This window comes from Castanea sativa, chromosome 4 (assembly GCF_040712315.1).
Source record: "Castanea sativa cultivar Marrone di Chiusa Pesio chromosome 4, ASM4071231v1".
In the NCBI taxonomy this organism is placed as follows: Eukaryota; Viridiplantae; Streptophyta; class Magnoliopsida; order Fagales; family Fagaceae; genus Castanea; species Castanea sativa.
Window position 1 is genome coordinate 1,599,108 of NC_134016.1, and position 16,691 is coordinate 1,615,798.

A 16,691-nucleotide genomic window follows, 5' to 3' on the forward strand; every position below is an offset into this window, starting at 1 on the left:
TTAAATGATGAAACAAACTTAACAGACAAGAAAGAAAAAAGAATTAAATGATAAAACATACACATTGAATAATATTTTTGCCATTTCATTATGAAATATGCATACTTGGTCAAGATGTAGGGATTTGGAGGCTTACATGAATAATCTTGCGGCATTTGCTTTAAACAAAACATTTGCAAAATAATTATTTCTGGCTATTTAATTTCATCTTTGCGAGGAATATTAAAAATTAAAGGAAATAAATAAATAAAAGAAAAATATAATCTCAAAGCTTGAGGTTTATAGATATTACATTGTAAAAAATTTATTAGAAAAAAAAATTTGATGTTTAGCTTGAAGTATTTGGAAAGTAGAGAAGTATTGTAACGTTGAAGACTAGCAGCAACTGCCATTTATCCATCCAAAAAGATGGAAAGTAACTACTATTTTTTTACTTTTCTTTTATGGTAAAATTTTTTCAAAAATTAAAAAAATTATCAATATTTTTACGATGCCCAAAAATTTCTTTTCCAAATGTCCTTCTTTTGTTTAGCGGGGAACATCTTTTCCACACATTTATCAGGTCCGTGTCTCTTTTCTAAAAGGAGCCTTACGGGATGGGACATTCCCATGTGCTGGAGCTTGATAGATCATCATTAAAGATTTTGTTAGATCTTGATAAAGGCTTGCACACACTCGCTTTACTCATTCCTTTGAAAACAAAAATTCAATTCAAAATGCGAATCAATAAATTTTAGATAAAATTGTGTTCACAAATTTAATTAAAATTATATTTTTAAAATACAATTTAAAAAAAAAGTGTATTAAATATGTACAAAAGTAAGTATTTGATAGAAAATATTTTTTCGTAAGTATAAGATAATCAGTACTCTTAAGAAACATTTGGTTCATTGTGATATGCCTTAATGTGACATTTAGGGCATATTTGAGAGATTGTAAAAGTAATTATATAGGAATAGGAATAGATATTATAAAGAATACAAAATGTTGTAATACAATACTTATTACTATTCATTTGTTTAGTGACAACACAATAATAAAACTCTGAAAATAATGAAATGAAAGCATTTTAAATTAAACTTAAAATATATTTTAGGAAATATCTTACTGATATAATTATATTTCCTAAAAAAATATTTTTTAAATTTGAAAGAGGGATTAGTTATTTTTTTATGATTTATTATTTTCATAATTGTTATGTATATATGAAAATTTTGTTTATTTGAAAATATATTAATTTTAGAAATTAATATACCTATTAAGGAATAACTATTACAACCTTTTTAAAGATGAATAATTATTCCTCATTTTAAAGAATAGATATTTACAATGAATGATTATTCCCCGTAATAAAAACATAACCAAACTACTAAATAGCTAAACCATAGGAATGATATACTCCAAGGTTTTTTGTTTATTTTATTTTTTCTAACATTACCATAATCTAAAATTACAAAATATATCACACCACCTTAATCTCATTACTTTTCTAAAGAATGTAATATTATATTCTTGTATTGAGATTACATTTTTATAATCTTATATTAATATAATATTACGGTGTGGTATAATGTCACGGCAAACCAAACACCCTTTTGAGATTTGTGACCAATGCAAATTCGTAGCTACATACCGGACTGGCCCTGTCAAAAACCATCTTAAAGACTTTTTTTTTTTAATGTCAAAATTTTTTATTTATTCCAATTTGAGGTTTATGCCTTAGTTCAATGAGATTTATGTATTTTTGATAACCAAAATAGTGAAGTGTGGGATGAGACTCTTTTTGGAAAAAAAAGTTAATGAACAACAAATAGTATTGAAGTTATTATCCAGCGCATGTGTGTGTTTATTCATTTTTTTTGGACTAGGTCTCATACCATTCAATGGAGTCTGCACTATTTGGATATGGCAAATGCATAAATTTCATAATCCAAATATGGCAAATGCATAAATTTCATTGGATTACGATATATGAATGAAAAATTTTGACTAAAAAAACCTTTAGACAGATATAGTGCACACAATTAGCCTACTTTCTATAAAGTAATGCTAGATATACAAATTTTTTCACAAAAAATTTACAAATTATCGATGCATAAAGTAATTATTAGTAAATAAAAATGTGGTATTAATAAGAAACCTATGAAAACCAATGAGAAGCTGATCACATCAACCGTTTATAAAAATATTGTTAAATAGTTTGTGGTTGTACTATTATTTTTATTAATACTATAGAAAAATAAAGACAATTCATTTATTTTATGACAAAATCACATTAAATTGTCAATAAAAAAATCCATATTAGAGAGAAGGCATAAATAAGTGGACTTTTTTATGTTTATGCACCTGTACATTCAAATTCCAAAACTAATCACAAATATTAAAAATTGAAAAGAAAAATTACATCCAATCATTTGGTCTAAATTATTGTTCTCCATTCTTCATCAGTGAATTTTCAATCCAAAAAGGGCCCTTCCTTCTCAAAAGTGAAAAATGCTAACCATAACACATGACCTCTTCTATTTACTTTGGAGCTCTAGTAAGTCACATACATGCTGTAAGTATTTGGAAAGCAGAGAAGACACTACTATTATTAGAAGAGGGGAACTTCACGTCTATCATTAGGTCTGTTTTTTTTTTTTTTTTTTTTTTAATTAATGTAAATGGAACCTTGTAGGACCGAAGTCATTACTGTCTTCTTTAATTTCTCATGTTCACATTCATGCTTGAAAATTTTTAACTTTTTTTTCTCATGTTCACATTTTAAATAGAAAAAATGTCACCTTCATTATTACAAATTGTCTTTGTCTTCCAACGAATTCAAATTCTCTTTAATACTCTACTGTGCATGAGTCACTTTCTGCTTTATTTCTTCTTATTTACAAAGAAATTACTCGTTGGAAGACTCCTCTGAATGCCCCTTTTTGGAATAATATTTCACCTTTAAACATTTTTAAATGGGAAAAATTAGTGAATTCTCTAATAATATTGGTTTTTAAAATATTTTATAAAATTTTGATTAATTTCTCTTTAATTTTTAATAGAAAAAAGAAAACTTATGGGTTAATTTTGATCTAAACTAAACTCCTATCATATTTGTTTAAAAGTAGCTACTCCTTTTGATTAAGGTAGTTTTAATTCAATCCATCTTGACTCTAATCAATTTAGGTGAAACACAAATTCAATCACGTAAGAAGAAAAAATCAAATCAAATCTCACCTGATGTCTAAATTTTGGTCCTCTTCACCATGTCAAACCCAAACTCAATGGTGTAAACAAATAAAATAAAAAAGCAAAAGCAAATTAAAAAATCTTACCTGAATTCTATCTAAATTTTGGCCATCATCTTCCCTCCCCCTGTGTTTGTTTCTAAAAAAATAAATAATAATAATAATAAAGGACAACAACAACTGGCCATAGTCACCATCCACTTGAATAAGTTTCATCCTTTACAATTATTGTATCGTTTGACCATTTTTGTCAGTATTCAATCAACACCTTTTACTTTACCTCTTTTCAGTTTTTCCAATTTATACTTTAACTTCTTTTTAGGCCTTTCCTTTTTAATCAACTTCAACTTTATACTCTAACTTTTTTTTTTTTCATTTAAAAAAAAAAAAACAAGGCCTTTCTCAAAATCAATGAAAAAAAAAAAAAAATCTTTTTAGGCAATTCACCTACGCTTGTTCTACATAATTCTTTTTTTCCTTTTTCTTTTAAGTGTCCATTTTGAATTTATTTTTTTTTTTTGGTAATATATATATACACACATAATATGAAAAAAAAAAGTTAAGAGTTAAATTATTTTTAAAAAAACTAAAATTTAAACTCTTTGAAATAAAACTTAAACAAAAAGTAGTGTGAGACTTATAAATAAATAGGCAATTTAAGTAAAATGCTATTTTTTTTTTAATGCTTAATCGATTGTCAAATGCACACAAATTTTACATCAAATCTTACTTAGTTTTATTAAAATTCTATGTCAATTCTTACGTAGTTTTATTAATCATATTTTTATCCTTTCCACATGTAAGTAAAAGCTAGCCAGACAATGAGGTATTGTATATTACATACACTTATCAATAGTTGTGAGTTCCAGCTAGTTCAACTGATAAAATCTTTGATGGTTGAATAAGAGATTTGGAGTTCAATCTCCGCCTACACCAAAAATTGATTAGTGTCTTGGTCTGATAATAAAAAGTTATCATCAGGAGCTAACGTCATAGGTTAAAACTCTCACTAAAAAAATGTTGTAAAATAGTATATGATGCAGCGTGGGCGTGTAGAAGCAGAATCTGTAATACACAATTACTACAACTCTTCCACAAAACCTAAGTTCCACAAGAGCACTAGGCTAGTAGGCAAAATAATAGAGAAAACCTCTTTAACAAGCTTTTATTAATCAACACACATAACAACCATAATTAACCTCTCTATAAAGAGTATTTATAGGAATAGAATTTCTCATACTCCTTTTAGGAAAAGAAATAATAAACTTACTTCTACTTGAGAAAGGAAAAACAATTTAACTAGAAAAAGAAAAACAATTAAAATCCTAATTTAACTAGGAAAAAGAAAACAACATAAACTATTAAAATATTTCATTCTTCCTTAACCAATCTGCATCATTCTCTTGGGGTTGGGGAAAACTCGTCCTCGAGTTTTGTAGCAATCTTTCACGATCAATTGGAACCCCGAATTATCCTCTCTATCCTATTCTTCTGTGCCAGACAAGACGAATCAATATTCTACTTATTAATCCTTTTCTCACTCATAATAAATCTTGATGTACGAATTTTTATTCTTGACCTCTTTTGCCACAATGGGATATATGAAACAAGTACTAAAAAAGAATAATCCATGCACACACCCATAAACTTCATATTGCCTCCTCCGCAAAAATTACTTAAAATCACTTGTTCACACCTCTTGTTGACCTCTATCAATTCTTGTTCAATAAAATCCTCCCAAAAGGGATCAATAAAGTTTTCCAAATTAATATTAAATATATAATCAGGAAAAATTTTGTTGAGCTCATCAACCCCAATGAAATCATAGTGTTTAATGTGATCAAGTTTAAACTTTAGTAGATTAAAACTTCATTCATCAATAGAGAACTCATCTATTGTTGAACAAACCAATTGTACCAACGTATGATTGTAATCAATAAAATCAATAACCTCTTGTTTTTTAATGTTGAAAATCTCATCAACGGTAATTTGATAGTTATAACTAGGAGATTTGAACCCTGAATGTTTTAAAAATATGAGGAGGTGTTAATTGGATGAGCTACAATCATATCTATAGTTCTATATGTAAATTCTCACTTTTAATACCATAGAAGAATTTAAACTAAAGCACAAAATATAATAAGATTAAGTGGCTTTCAAACTTCCAGTCAGTTTAATTAGTAAAGTGTTTTATTATCAAATAAGAGATCTAAGTGTCAATTCTTACCTACACCAAAAACAAATTGATGGTTTTGACCTGATGATAGAAAACAATCCTCATGTGCATGTGTGTGTGTGTGTATATATATATATATATATATTTTAAAGCAAACAATTATTAACTCTATTTGAGTAATAGAAAAATGATTGATGGTCACAGGTGGTTATCTTATAAAATAAAAAGTCTATAACAACATTACAACAAATAGGATGATATGAAAAATAAATAATGAAACAAATTTAAAACATCCCGAAAATTTTGATAACAATTTATTTATTTATTTATATGTTAACAATTTTGGTAAACTTATAATGAGTCTTATTATGACTCTATGAGTTATGACTAAACTATATCTTACAACTTATAATACTTTCGTTAAGCAACATTGTGCAACCATGATGTGTATGACCTCACTTGTATTAATAAAAAAAAGTATATTTTTAAATATAAAATGAATAAGGAAACTTTACATAAATTTCTAGAAACTCTTGGTGGTTCGTCGGTTTTGATTTTCTGCAACTTTGTGTTCCTGTTGTTCTGTAGGGAATGGTTGTTTGTTCAAACTTGATTCATTAACATTATGAAAGATTTTGGACGAGTATTTCATTGAAAAACTTTAAACTTTTTTTTTGTTGGTAAATAAGGACAACATATATTAAACACCAGTAATACATTACAGAGAATGATAAGCAATCCTTATCAAAGTTAAAAGAGATTGTCATGTGGTATTGCTCCTTATCTGGTCAAGGCATTAATTTTGCAAAATCTGATTTGTTCTGCACCCCTAATATACCTCCTAACATTCAACAGTCCTTGGCTGAAAATCTGCAAGTTAACCGTGTCCTCAAGCCTAGCAAGTATTTAGGAACAGAATTCAAATTGAGAGGCAAAAGAGTCATGGACTTTCAAGACTTAGAAGATAAGATGCAGGCTAAACTTCAGGGTTGGAAAGCAAGAATTTTGTCTCAAGCAAGTAGAACCACCCTCATAACGTCAGTCTTGCAATCAATGCCTCTCTATACCTTCCAATGCTTTAAGGTACCAGAAATTATTTGCAGCAAATTAGATGCAACAATAAGGGCTTTTTGGTGGGGGCATGATTTGGGTACTAGGAAATTACATCTGATTCGGTGGGATAAAATTTGCCAGACAAAAAGCAATGGTGGCTTTGGTTTCAAGAAGTTTAGCACCTTTAATAAGGCTATGCTGGCAAAACAATTTTGGAGGATCCAAAACTCCCTAGACTCACTCCTTGCTAGAACCTTTAAAGCAAAATACTTCCCTAGAACTCACCTGCAAGGATGCATACCTAAACCCAATCACTCATGGACTTGGAAAAATATTGCAAAACCTCAATTTGCAGAACTGGGAAAAGGCAGATGGTTAGTTGGATCAGGTCATCAAATCCCTCTCAACCATCTTGATTGGTTTAACATCTCAGACCATAGCCTGAGAGACCACAATCTCCTCAAAAGTACAGTGGCTGATCTTATTCATCCTAGCACAAAAACTTGGAATTGGGATTTACTTGGGAGGTTATTTGACCACAACACTTGTGTAGAAATCAGCAAAATTCCTGTTGCTAAAACGGATAGAGTTCCAAACATGCTAGCATGGAAGTACTCTGATTTAGGGGAATATAATGTTGCCAAAGCTTACTCTTTGATTCAACAAATTCATAATGCAAACACAAGAACAGACCACATCACAAAAGATATCCCTAAATCTGTTTGGAAAGCTTTGTGGAAAGTGAAGCTACCTATGAAAATTATTACCTTTACCTAGAAGTTATTGCATGATAGTCTACCAGTGTTGACAAACCTGATCATAAGAGGCATTCAAACAACCAACAGATGCCTAATGTGTGAAGAAGGGGAGGAAACAATGTCTAACCTGTTTCTTCAATGCCCTTTTGCTAGGGCTGTCTGGTATGGCTCATCACTTGGCATCAGAACTTCGGATCTGAACCAACTTTCTGTAAAACAATGGCTTCTCAGTCATATCACTACCACCAACATGCCAGCTCAGACAAAGCAAAGTTCTCTTCAATCAATCTTCACTATCCTATGGACAATGTGGACCCATAGGAACTTGGTTTCTCACATCTCAATCTTATATTTGCAGGTACAAGGAGGCTTTTAATCTGTATCAGGGGTACAATCATAGTCAAAGGAGCAGGAATAGAACAAGGGAGTGCAGACAGAATTGGCAACTTCTGATAAAGGTGGCAGCTACCAAAAACAAAAGAGAAAGAACCAAAAGGAGTGGATTTGCTGTTGAAGCTAGGAGCTTGGATGGATCAATTTTGTTCAGGGGGGGAGCAAGCAGTGGTGAAAAAACACACCATCAAGCAGCTTAGAAAGCTTTTTTGTTGGCCCTGATGAAAGCAAGGGATCTAGGATATCAGAGACTGTATGTACTTATTATGATAAATATTTGGTTCAAATATGCAACAATGTCAAGAAGGCAGGGTTTCCATGATTTAGTTAATCCAAATGCTGCTAAAGTTCATTGAGGTTAACACAGCTCTAAGAAAGTTCCAACTCACTCTATCATAAGCCTTGCACATGTCAACTTTTAGAGCCCCATACCCTTTTTTCCTACCCTTTTTTTTCCTCGTAGCATCCATAATTTCATGAGCTAACAGGATATTATCAGAGATGCCTCTACCTTGTATAAAGGCATTTTGGAAGGGTGAGATGAGGGAATTCATAAGTGCCTTCAGTCTATTAACCATAATCTTTGTAATGATTTTATAAGTGACATTACAAAGATTGATGGGTCTAAACTGAGTCATCTCCTCAGGAACACTCACCTTAGGAATGAGGGTAATGGAGGTTTTATTTAGGGATTTGAGCAAGGAGTCTGAATGAAAGAAAGCTTGGGTTGATTTAAATATATCTTGCTTCACCACTGCCCAATAATCTTGGAAGAAAAAGGCTGGAATACCATCTAGGCCAGAGGCTTTATGAGCTCCTAATTGGAATACAACCATTTCTATTTCATCATTTGAAATTGGGCTATCCAATTGATGGACTTGATGTTGGCTCAATTTAGGAATAGGTAAGGTACTTAGATTTTCAAGAATGGATTAAAAGGAATTGGAGTTTGGTTCATAGAATCTATCCTTAAAGTGCTTTACCAACAAATCTTTAATTTCCTCAATATTATTGGTGCTACTCCCATCCTCTCTTCTAAGTAGTGTAATCCTATTTCTTGCTCTCCTCTGATTCACAATAGTCTAGAAATACTTAGTATTCCTATCATCTTGAATAATCCAATTGCTTCTAGCTTTTTGAGCCCACTTGATTTCTTCCCCATCCATCAAGTTTTCTTGATCCTCCCTAAGAATTTTCTCATTCCTAACATCCATTAAAGTTTGAACTGAGTTTTTCAGAGTTTGAAGGATTTTCTGTTTGTCCTTGATCTCCCTTTCCACCTTTCCAAAAACTCTCCAATTCCACTCACTAAAGGTCCTTTTTACATTATTTATCTTATATTGTAAATTGAAAGCTCTAGAGCCAGTAGTGTTAGCATCCCATTCTGATTTTACAACATCCCCACAATCCTCATAAGTACTCCACATTCTCTCTAATCTAAAAGGTCTCCTCCTAAATGGTAGTTGTACTTCAAAGCCTAATAAGATAGACCCGTGATCAGATCTAATGATTTGGTGATTGTGAAGAGCATATTGTGGGTAGGAATTAATCCACTCCACAGAGGCAAATGCTCTATCCAGTCTCTCCATGACAAAATATTCATCCTCCCTTCGATTCATCCAAGTGAAATTCTGGCACTTAGCCTTAAGAGCACATAATTCCAAATCATTAAGAGTTTGTTGGAATAGATCTGCTCCAGCAATGCTATTACTATGGAAAGTAAATTTGTCCTCATCATTTAAAACTTGGTCGAAATCACCTATGCACAACCAGTTTGGAAGAGCAATTTTCCTAATTTGCAATAATTCTAACCAAACATCCTTCCTTTTAGCTAACTCAAGATGACCATAAAAAAAAGTAATGGAAAGAGGGGTACCTTTGTGATCTAGAAGGTTGGCAGGGATCATATTTTTGGAGCTATGTTGGATTAGGAGGTTGTGCTCTGGCATCCATCCCAACAGCAACCCTCCATTAAGTCCCACACGAGGAACCTCCCACCCATTCCAAAAGCCACATCTTCTCAACACTTCAAAACCCTTATCTTCTTCCAACTTTGCCTCCATCAAAAATAGTATATTTGGTCTATGGTCTTGGGCCTTTTTTTGACCCTGTAGAACTGCAAAGGATTTGCCTAGCCCTCTACAGTTCTAGCTCAAGATCCTCATGGTTGATGGGGAAGCTATTGTAGGCCAACTTCCCAAAGCCTATCTTCAGATTCAGTTTCCATAGGAATTCCTGAGGTGCTTGCTTGAATATCTTAAATATTGTCTTCTTCATCTTGAGAACTGTTCCTTTGAAAGTGGCAACAACATAATCTCAATATAATGTTGCGTGCTAACTACTAAGAGCATCTCCAACAGCTTCTTTATATTTTTGTACTGTTTGGACAATAAATAGTGAGATTTATCTTTAATCTACCTACTTTTTCAAATACATCTTCTCACAGATTCTCTATCTCATTTTAATATTATTTCTTCATTCATTATTTATTCATATTTTAACATACATATCCCCATCCCCACTCCTTTCTTTACTAATTTTTTATTCTGTTTTATTCTTTTGCTAATGAACAGTAGCACATCAGGTTTGGAGAATAATGATTCATTAGCAAAAAACTTTTTGAGTTTTTTCCACTCCCAATATCAAGTCTGATTCTTTTCCTTGAGCATCTTGTGCAGCTAGTAATGTTCGTATCTGAATTGGTATTTGTAGAGGAATTGGGGTTGTTATCTTGTGAGGGGTGAGGGGGGGGGGGGGGGGGTTATTGGGCTTGGAGAACTTGGTGGACCTGGCCCAAGCGTCAAAGTTTCAACCCCACCCAACAGGTTGCTTATTTGCGTAACAGTCAATGATGTATCCTATTGTGTGGGCTCAGATTCATGGTAGGGACAGTTCAGATTTTGAGGTATGACAGGTTGGGCTTCCTCTGTTTGATTTGGTAAAAGATTAGGGCCATCACTAGGCCCACATGATTCAAATCTAAATCTCCCGCGATCCACTCTCTGAACTAGGGTTTCTATAAAAGAATCTGGTGATTCTGGAATGCAGCCTTTCCTCCACGGGCCATTCTGTGCAACCTCTAGTCTCTCTTCATTCAAACTGTCCTGAATCCTGATTAAACATTATGGCAGTAGTATCACTCTCTGTCTCCGAACCTTCAAAGTGGCCAAGTGGGGGCGTTGGCTATGTCCATTTGTAACAAAAGGTCCATGGCCCTCAATCCAAGCCCATTTCAGAGAAGAATTCTCAGGCAGCAACCATGGGGGTGTAGAAGATAAACTTGTGGTACGGGTTGTGTGTTCTGTTTGAGGATTAACAGGGGCGCTTGGTTCTGCAAAGGTGGATGCATCATTGTTATAAGCATTGTCCAAGTCACTCAGATTGGGGTCAGTTGAGGTTAAGGAATTAGCAGGGGTAGGGGGTACAGTTCTGGGATTCAGATTGAGAAGGTTAATGGCTGCGTGGAGTGAGGTGTCAGAATTTTGTGTTTGAGTAGAAAGGGATTAGTGCTTTGAGGGATTGAGTTGTTACCAACTGAAGGTTCATGAGGTGGGGGTGGGGGGCTTGAGGTACTAGGATCAAGGTAGTCACAAGAGAGGTTTGGAGGGTTTGCATGTCCAGTATTTGGGTCAAGATGTCCAAATCTAACCTGGGTAGTCCTGTGAAAAGCTCTAAGTTCATTGGAGAACTATGGGTTCAACACATCAAACCGAAACTGAACCTAGTGAATCTCTTGAATCCTCATTCTCTGCCTGTATAACATCCTCTCAATGTCATCCATACACTGTGTGCATTGCCCTTCTAGTGTGTCCTATAAGCCCACATCTATTGCATAATTTATGTACCCTCTCATAACGACATTGTATCCAGAAATTTGAACCTTCCTCCATGCAAAGCATAAAACCTGCAAGTACTGGAGCCCTCATAAATCTTATATTCCTAGGTATATATTTTGTCTTCCCAATCAACCCTCTCTACTATACCCATTAATTGGCCTAGATACTCTGCAAGATCCGGGTACTAATATTCTAAGGGAAGACCATGCAGTTGGACCCAAACAGAAATATGATTTAGTTGAAGATTACTTAAAACCAGGTTTGGCCTCCATTTCTCAAGGATGAAGAAAGCCCCTTCCACTGCCCAGGGACCTTCACAAATGTGTGTTAGATCCTCCATGTACTTAAAGTGAAGTACATAAAAATAGGATTCTCTCCCTACAACAGTAACAGGTCCTCTGATTCTCCATGCACTATTAATAATGTGTTGTAAATAACTCACCGAAAATTTCTGATAGTCCAAGAGAAAGCCTATAGCACAGCGACTCCAGAACTCACGTTGTGCAGCAACATCTTCAGAATCCGGGTAGACTACTGGGCCATGCCTTGCAAAAGGGACTTCATCAATATCACTATAATGCAGATCAGATTCTACTTCCTCAGTAGCCATGTCAAGACTGTAGTTGGTATTGCTACTGTCAGTCCACCCATACTCTCTGGCTTCAATGTCACTGTCCATTCCTTCCAGAGAGGCAGAGAAGCCGTGCATGCACCAAAGGGCTGTGCAGCGCAGCAAAAAAGTGAAGGTGTGACCACAAAGCAGACTAAGAAAAAACAAAGAACGAAAAGGATGTTTGGGAAAAGGAAACAAGAAACAAAAGGAATGACGGAGGAAAAAGGGGGAAAACAGAGAATTTTGGGAAAAGAACAACAAGAGAGAAGAAGAAAAAGAACTAAAAAAGGTCAGTTTTGGCTTGGTTTGAGATACTAGAAGGAGAATATGTCATCTTTTGTTTACTGGAAACTAGGAGTGAACACGCAGCTAACATGCACAGGTGGAGAAGGACGGGAACAATGATGACCCAAGTTTAGGAAAGTGTAAACCATAAAGCCACCATAAAGAGATTTGACGGCTACACTTAGCACACTAAAAGAAGTACATCAAACGAAGGGTTGAGGAAACAAAGGGATGTGGGCAAAGGTTGCGGGCGGTAAACCCAAAAAGGGGGAAAAAGCTCTATCAGAGAGAAAAGCTTTTTACTTATACTGAATATTCTCAACAATCTGTACTGATGTGTGCATGTGTTTCAAAAAAAAAAAAAAAACTTTAATTTAAGAAACACATGATTGAGATTGAATTGATAAGAACCATAAAAGGCAAGAGAATATTGGATGAACTTAGTATGTTGAAGTGAATTTGTGCTTGCAACATCAACAAGATCTGCAATATCCAAAATTATTGACATCAATGACATACATCTACTTAGTAAACTCAATTCTTCAAGAACACACCAACCTGAACATGTCCACGAAAAGTATAGATGTTTAAGGTTTATCTGCAGTAGGAATCCAAGGGACCAAAAGCTTTTGTTCATGAAGTTAAATCATTCTTTAGCAACTAAAACTACCTGTTTACCAAAATTGAGGCCAGAAAATAGCCCAACAAATGCTGCTGGGCCACACTCAAGGCCTTCAACTATGTTCCACATATTCAATCTTCCCTTCAGCAATGTGAGGTAGAACCAAATCCAGAAACTTTGGGAAGAGGTGAATGTAAACATAAGTCACAAATCCTTCTATGTTAACATGTTTCAAAACCAGCTGCATTAAATTGTGCACACCTTCTGGCTTGTCAAGGTTGCACTGTGAGATCATACCACAAGCAGCAATGTGACCATGGGCCCCCATGTTAAGTAGCACTGCATCAAGCATCTTTCCCCCGACGTTGTCAAAGTAAATATCGATACCCCTCAGGAAAGTACCTGAAAAAGCAATACAGCATTTACACTAGATTAAGACCAGCAAATATGATATAGAAGTCCAAAAGACTCTTCGTTTCCCAAGTAGACAGAGTAAAACTTAGCTACTACGTTATTGTTTATCCAACTTTTCCCCTTTTTTTAATGAAGGCATGAAATAGAAAAATTATTCCACAATATAACCATGTTTTTTTTCCTGTAAAGTTTCTAAGGCATAAATATATATGAAGGGATGTCCAATTTCTTGAGAACAAGGATGTCCAATGCTTACTTTTGTATCAAACCAGTGACCCTGTCAAAGACTGAAATGAAAATTTCTATTCTAATTAGAACATATATTACTACTAACCTTTTCAAAGCTGCATCCAAGTCAGGCTCTTCTTTACAGTTGAAAGCCTTGTCGAAATTCAATTTGTTCTTCAGCAAATCAACTTTGTTGGAAAGTATTTTTGAAAAAAAATGCTGGTTAGTGAGGCTGCCCACTCTGGTCAGGCACACCAACTCCTAAAGAAGACTAAAAATTGCCAAAGTATGCAAGGGTGATCAATATCTGTTATGATTTGTAAGAATGGACAAGGGTGGCATATTTTGATCTGAACATTTTGTCTTTGGCATGTTACTGGCAAATCTTTAGACACCGGATAGGAAAAGTATGTTCATATCATTAACATATATGTTTATACTTAATATAAAAAATGCATAACAACCAAACAGTTCCGTGCTAATCTTAGCCTTTGGTAAAGAAAATAGAATTTATACCCTTCAAATGAGTGTTAGAAAGGACCACAGTGTCCTGTCAACTCTTGCCAAACATTTCAAATTTCTTGTTACTTCTATTTTTGGGTCCCTAAGGACATGGCAAATCAGGCAAAAAGCAATTGTTCACTAGTTCTTTGTACACAAATATATGTAGCAAGACAAACTCAATTATGCTCTAGCCATTAGAGAAGAGAGTTGCTCATTTAGGTATTAAGATAAAGTATATCAACAGTAGAGTTGCTTTGGATCAAACGCAGATTGATTGAAGAAATCAACCAATTGGATTGAGAATATCATGTTATAAACAGAATGGAAAAAAATATTGATTGAATTGAAACATCGAGCACTCATATTCAGCAAATCACCTTATCTTTGCTTCCAGCACTTCCAATAACATAACAACCAAACAACTTTGCAAACTGCCCAACAAGCTGACCAACTGCTCCAGAAGCTGCTGAAATGAAGACATGCTCTCCTTTCTTTGGAGAGCAAACCTCATGAAAATCACAATAAGCTGTTAAACCAGGCATACCTACACATAAGGAAATCGTTAATGAGGTTTTCGCAGCAAGCTAGATAAATACCATGAGATGGCCTTAATCTACAGATATAATATCAGCTAGATGAGTTAATACTTGCAATTTAAAGAATTTTTTCCGGTTTCAACTTAGTTCTACAATCAGACTCGCCAATAAGAATCAATAGTATATAAGTTCTATTTTGGATAAACAACTAACCACTTTATTAAAATGTATAAAAAGGTACTCAGGATTGGAAAATTTTGTATTCTTGATTTATGATTGTGAGAGAGAATTTTGAAAGCCATCTGGGGTAGGCTACTTTGAATAATTAGATTTTACAAGATTATCACATGCAGGTAGATCAACCAGGAAAGAAGTGTGCATCAATAGTCGCATGCAACATCTGCTTACTGACAATTGGATCATCTTGACCAAACTTAACAAGAACAATCAAGAAAATCCCATCTGTTCCTTTGGTTCACATATCACCATAACAGTAATAATTAGTTTCCTAGACCTGTACATTCATCTCTCAAGTATATATCAAAAGGGAAAGAAAATCGGCTTACCAAGAATGCCAGTATAGTAGGACAGTGGCACATTAGTGTGTTGGATTTTAAACATTTTCTGAAAATCCGTAATCAAACTATATTCTTCCCATCTTGTTATTCCCCAAACTAAGTCACCTTTCTTGAAATTTGGATTCCTAGAATCCAAAGATTTAGCCACGCCAAATCCAGTAAGTACCTCTATGATTCAACATGAAGGTCATTATTAAAGTACACAACTGAAATAAGATCAATATGAAACCCCTTCATTATAGATAGTAGATGTAATTAAATTTAAGGTTCTAGTTGGCCAAAAGAGCTATAATAATCATGTTTAAATAATAATTTTGGAAATCAACAGTGACTTGCAACTAATTACCACAAATTGGATCAAATGCAGGTTGACAATTATAGAACAGACTTGCATCATATCTTCATCTCTTTGTGTTGTAAATTAAATGGTATTTTGAATGTATTTGATTGACAAATGATTTCACAATTCAAAAGTGTGTTAAGTATCAGTTGAGCTACAAGATTGTTGGTAATATTCAGAAGAATTAGATTCATGTAACAATTCATGTTTTCCGGTTAGGAACAAAGTTCAGTTAAGTTAGTTATTCCAGATCTAACTCTAGGAAGAAAAGTTACATTTTTCATAATTTGTACTACTACTACTACTACTACCACCCAAACAAACAAGATAAATCTAGCATTGAATAACCGAAATGGGAGGCTTTGAGGAGTTGGTGTCGGGCTTCTTCAATTGGATAAGAACGTATGGATCGCAAGACATGTAGAGATTCTTCACCACAACCCCATTAGTACCTTCTGGGACTTACAAGCTTAAGGTACCATTGCTACTCACGTACATGTCTGATTCTTTAGGAGAACCAGTCACACAAATCTTTAAGATCACTTGTTTTTTGCTTACTTCTAGCTCATCATCACCCTCACTTGCCATTTTTGAATAAATGAAGCTCCAACTAGTAGTAGCATCAATGAGTGTTAAATATAGAAGAAAAAGAAAACGAGATGAGATAACTAGACAAGAGTAGCACTGTCAAAAATAATAGTGGTGTGATCAGCTAATGCTTCATGATAGATAGTACTATGTTTGGACAAAAGGTGGATGAGGTCATTCGGATAAAGTTATACAACCCAAGAGTCCGGTTGCTCACTGGCATAGTGGCATTACGTGCTTTCCAATTATAAGGAGAGGTAAGCATTTACATAGGTCCGTATATGATAGAAAAATGTGTAAAATTTACGTAGTTTTGTCTAAAAATGATCCACATCAGTCTATATATAATTGTGTAAATTTACAAGTTAGCTAAAATAACTGTGTAAATTTACACCGATACTATTTATTTTGCATTTAGTTATTTTTTCTTTATATACGTATCTTGAGGATGAAAGAAGAAAGTAGATGGTGGTTGTTGTGTGTGAAGAAAGAGAAACAATTAAAATAATGAAGAAAAACTGATATTTTAATGAAATG

The 16,691-nt window shown here is 33.8% G+C and overlaps 1 protein-coding gene and 1 pseudogene across 1 annotated transcript; both read right to left on the reverse strand.

The window, feature by feature from the left end:
* Nucleotides 1–8,692: 8,692 nt before the first annotated feature.
* Nucleotides 8,693–9,673, reverse strand: LOC142631429 (uncharacterized). Its single transcript, XM_075805593.1, has one exon. It carries the CDS (start codon nucleotides 9,671–9,673, stop codon nucleotides 8,693–8,695), a length of 981 nt encoding a protein of 326 aa, XP_075661708.1.
* A 3,317-nt stretch (nucleotides 9,674–12,990) lies between these two features.
* On the reverse strand, nucleotides 12,991–16,154 carry LOC142630283 (2-alkenal reductase (NADP(+)-dependent)-like; annotated as a pseudogene).
* Nucleotides 16,155–16,691: the final 537 nt, after the last annotated feature.

What these genes read in the sequence shown, in the direction of transcription:
- LOC142631429 (XM_075805593.1), bottom strand. Translation starts at nt 9,673, where the DNA reads ATGGAGGCAAAGTTGGAAGAAGATAAGGGTTTTGAAGTGTTGAGAAGA.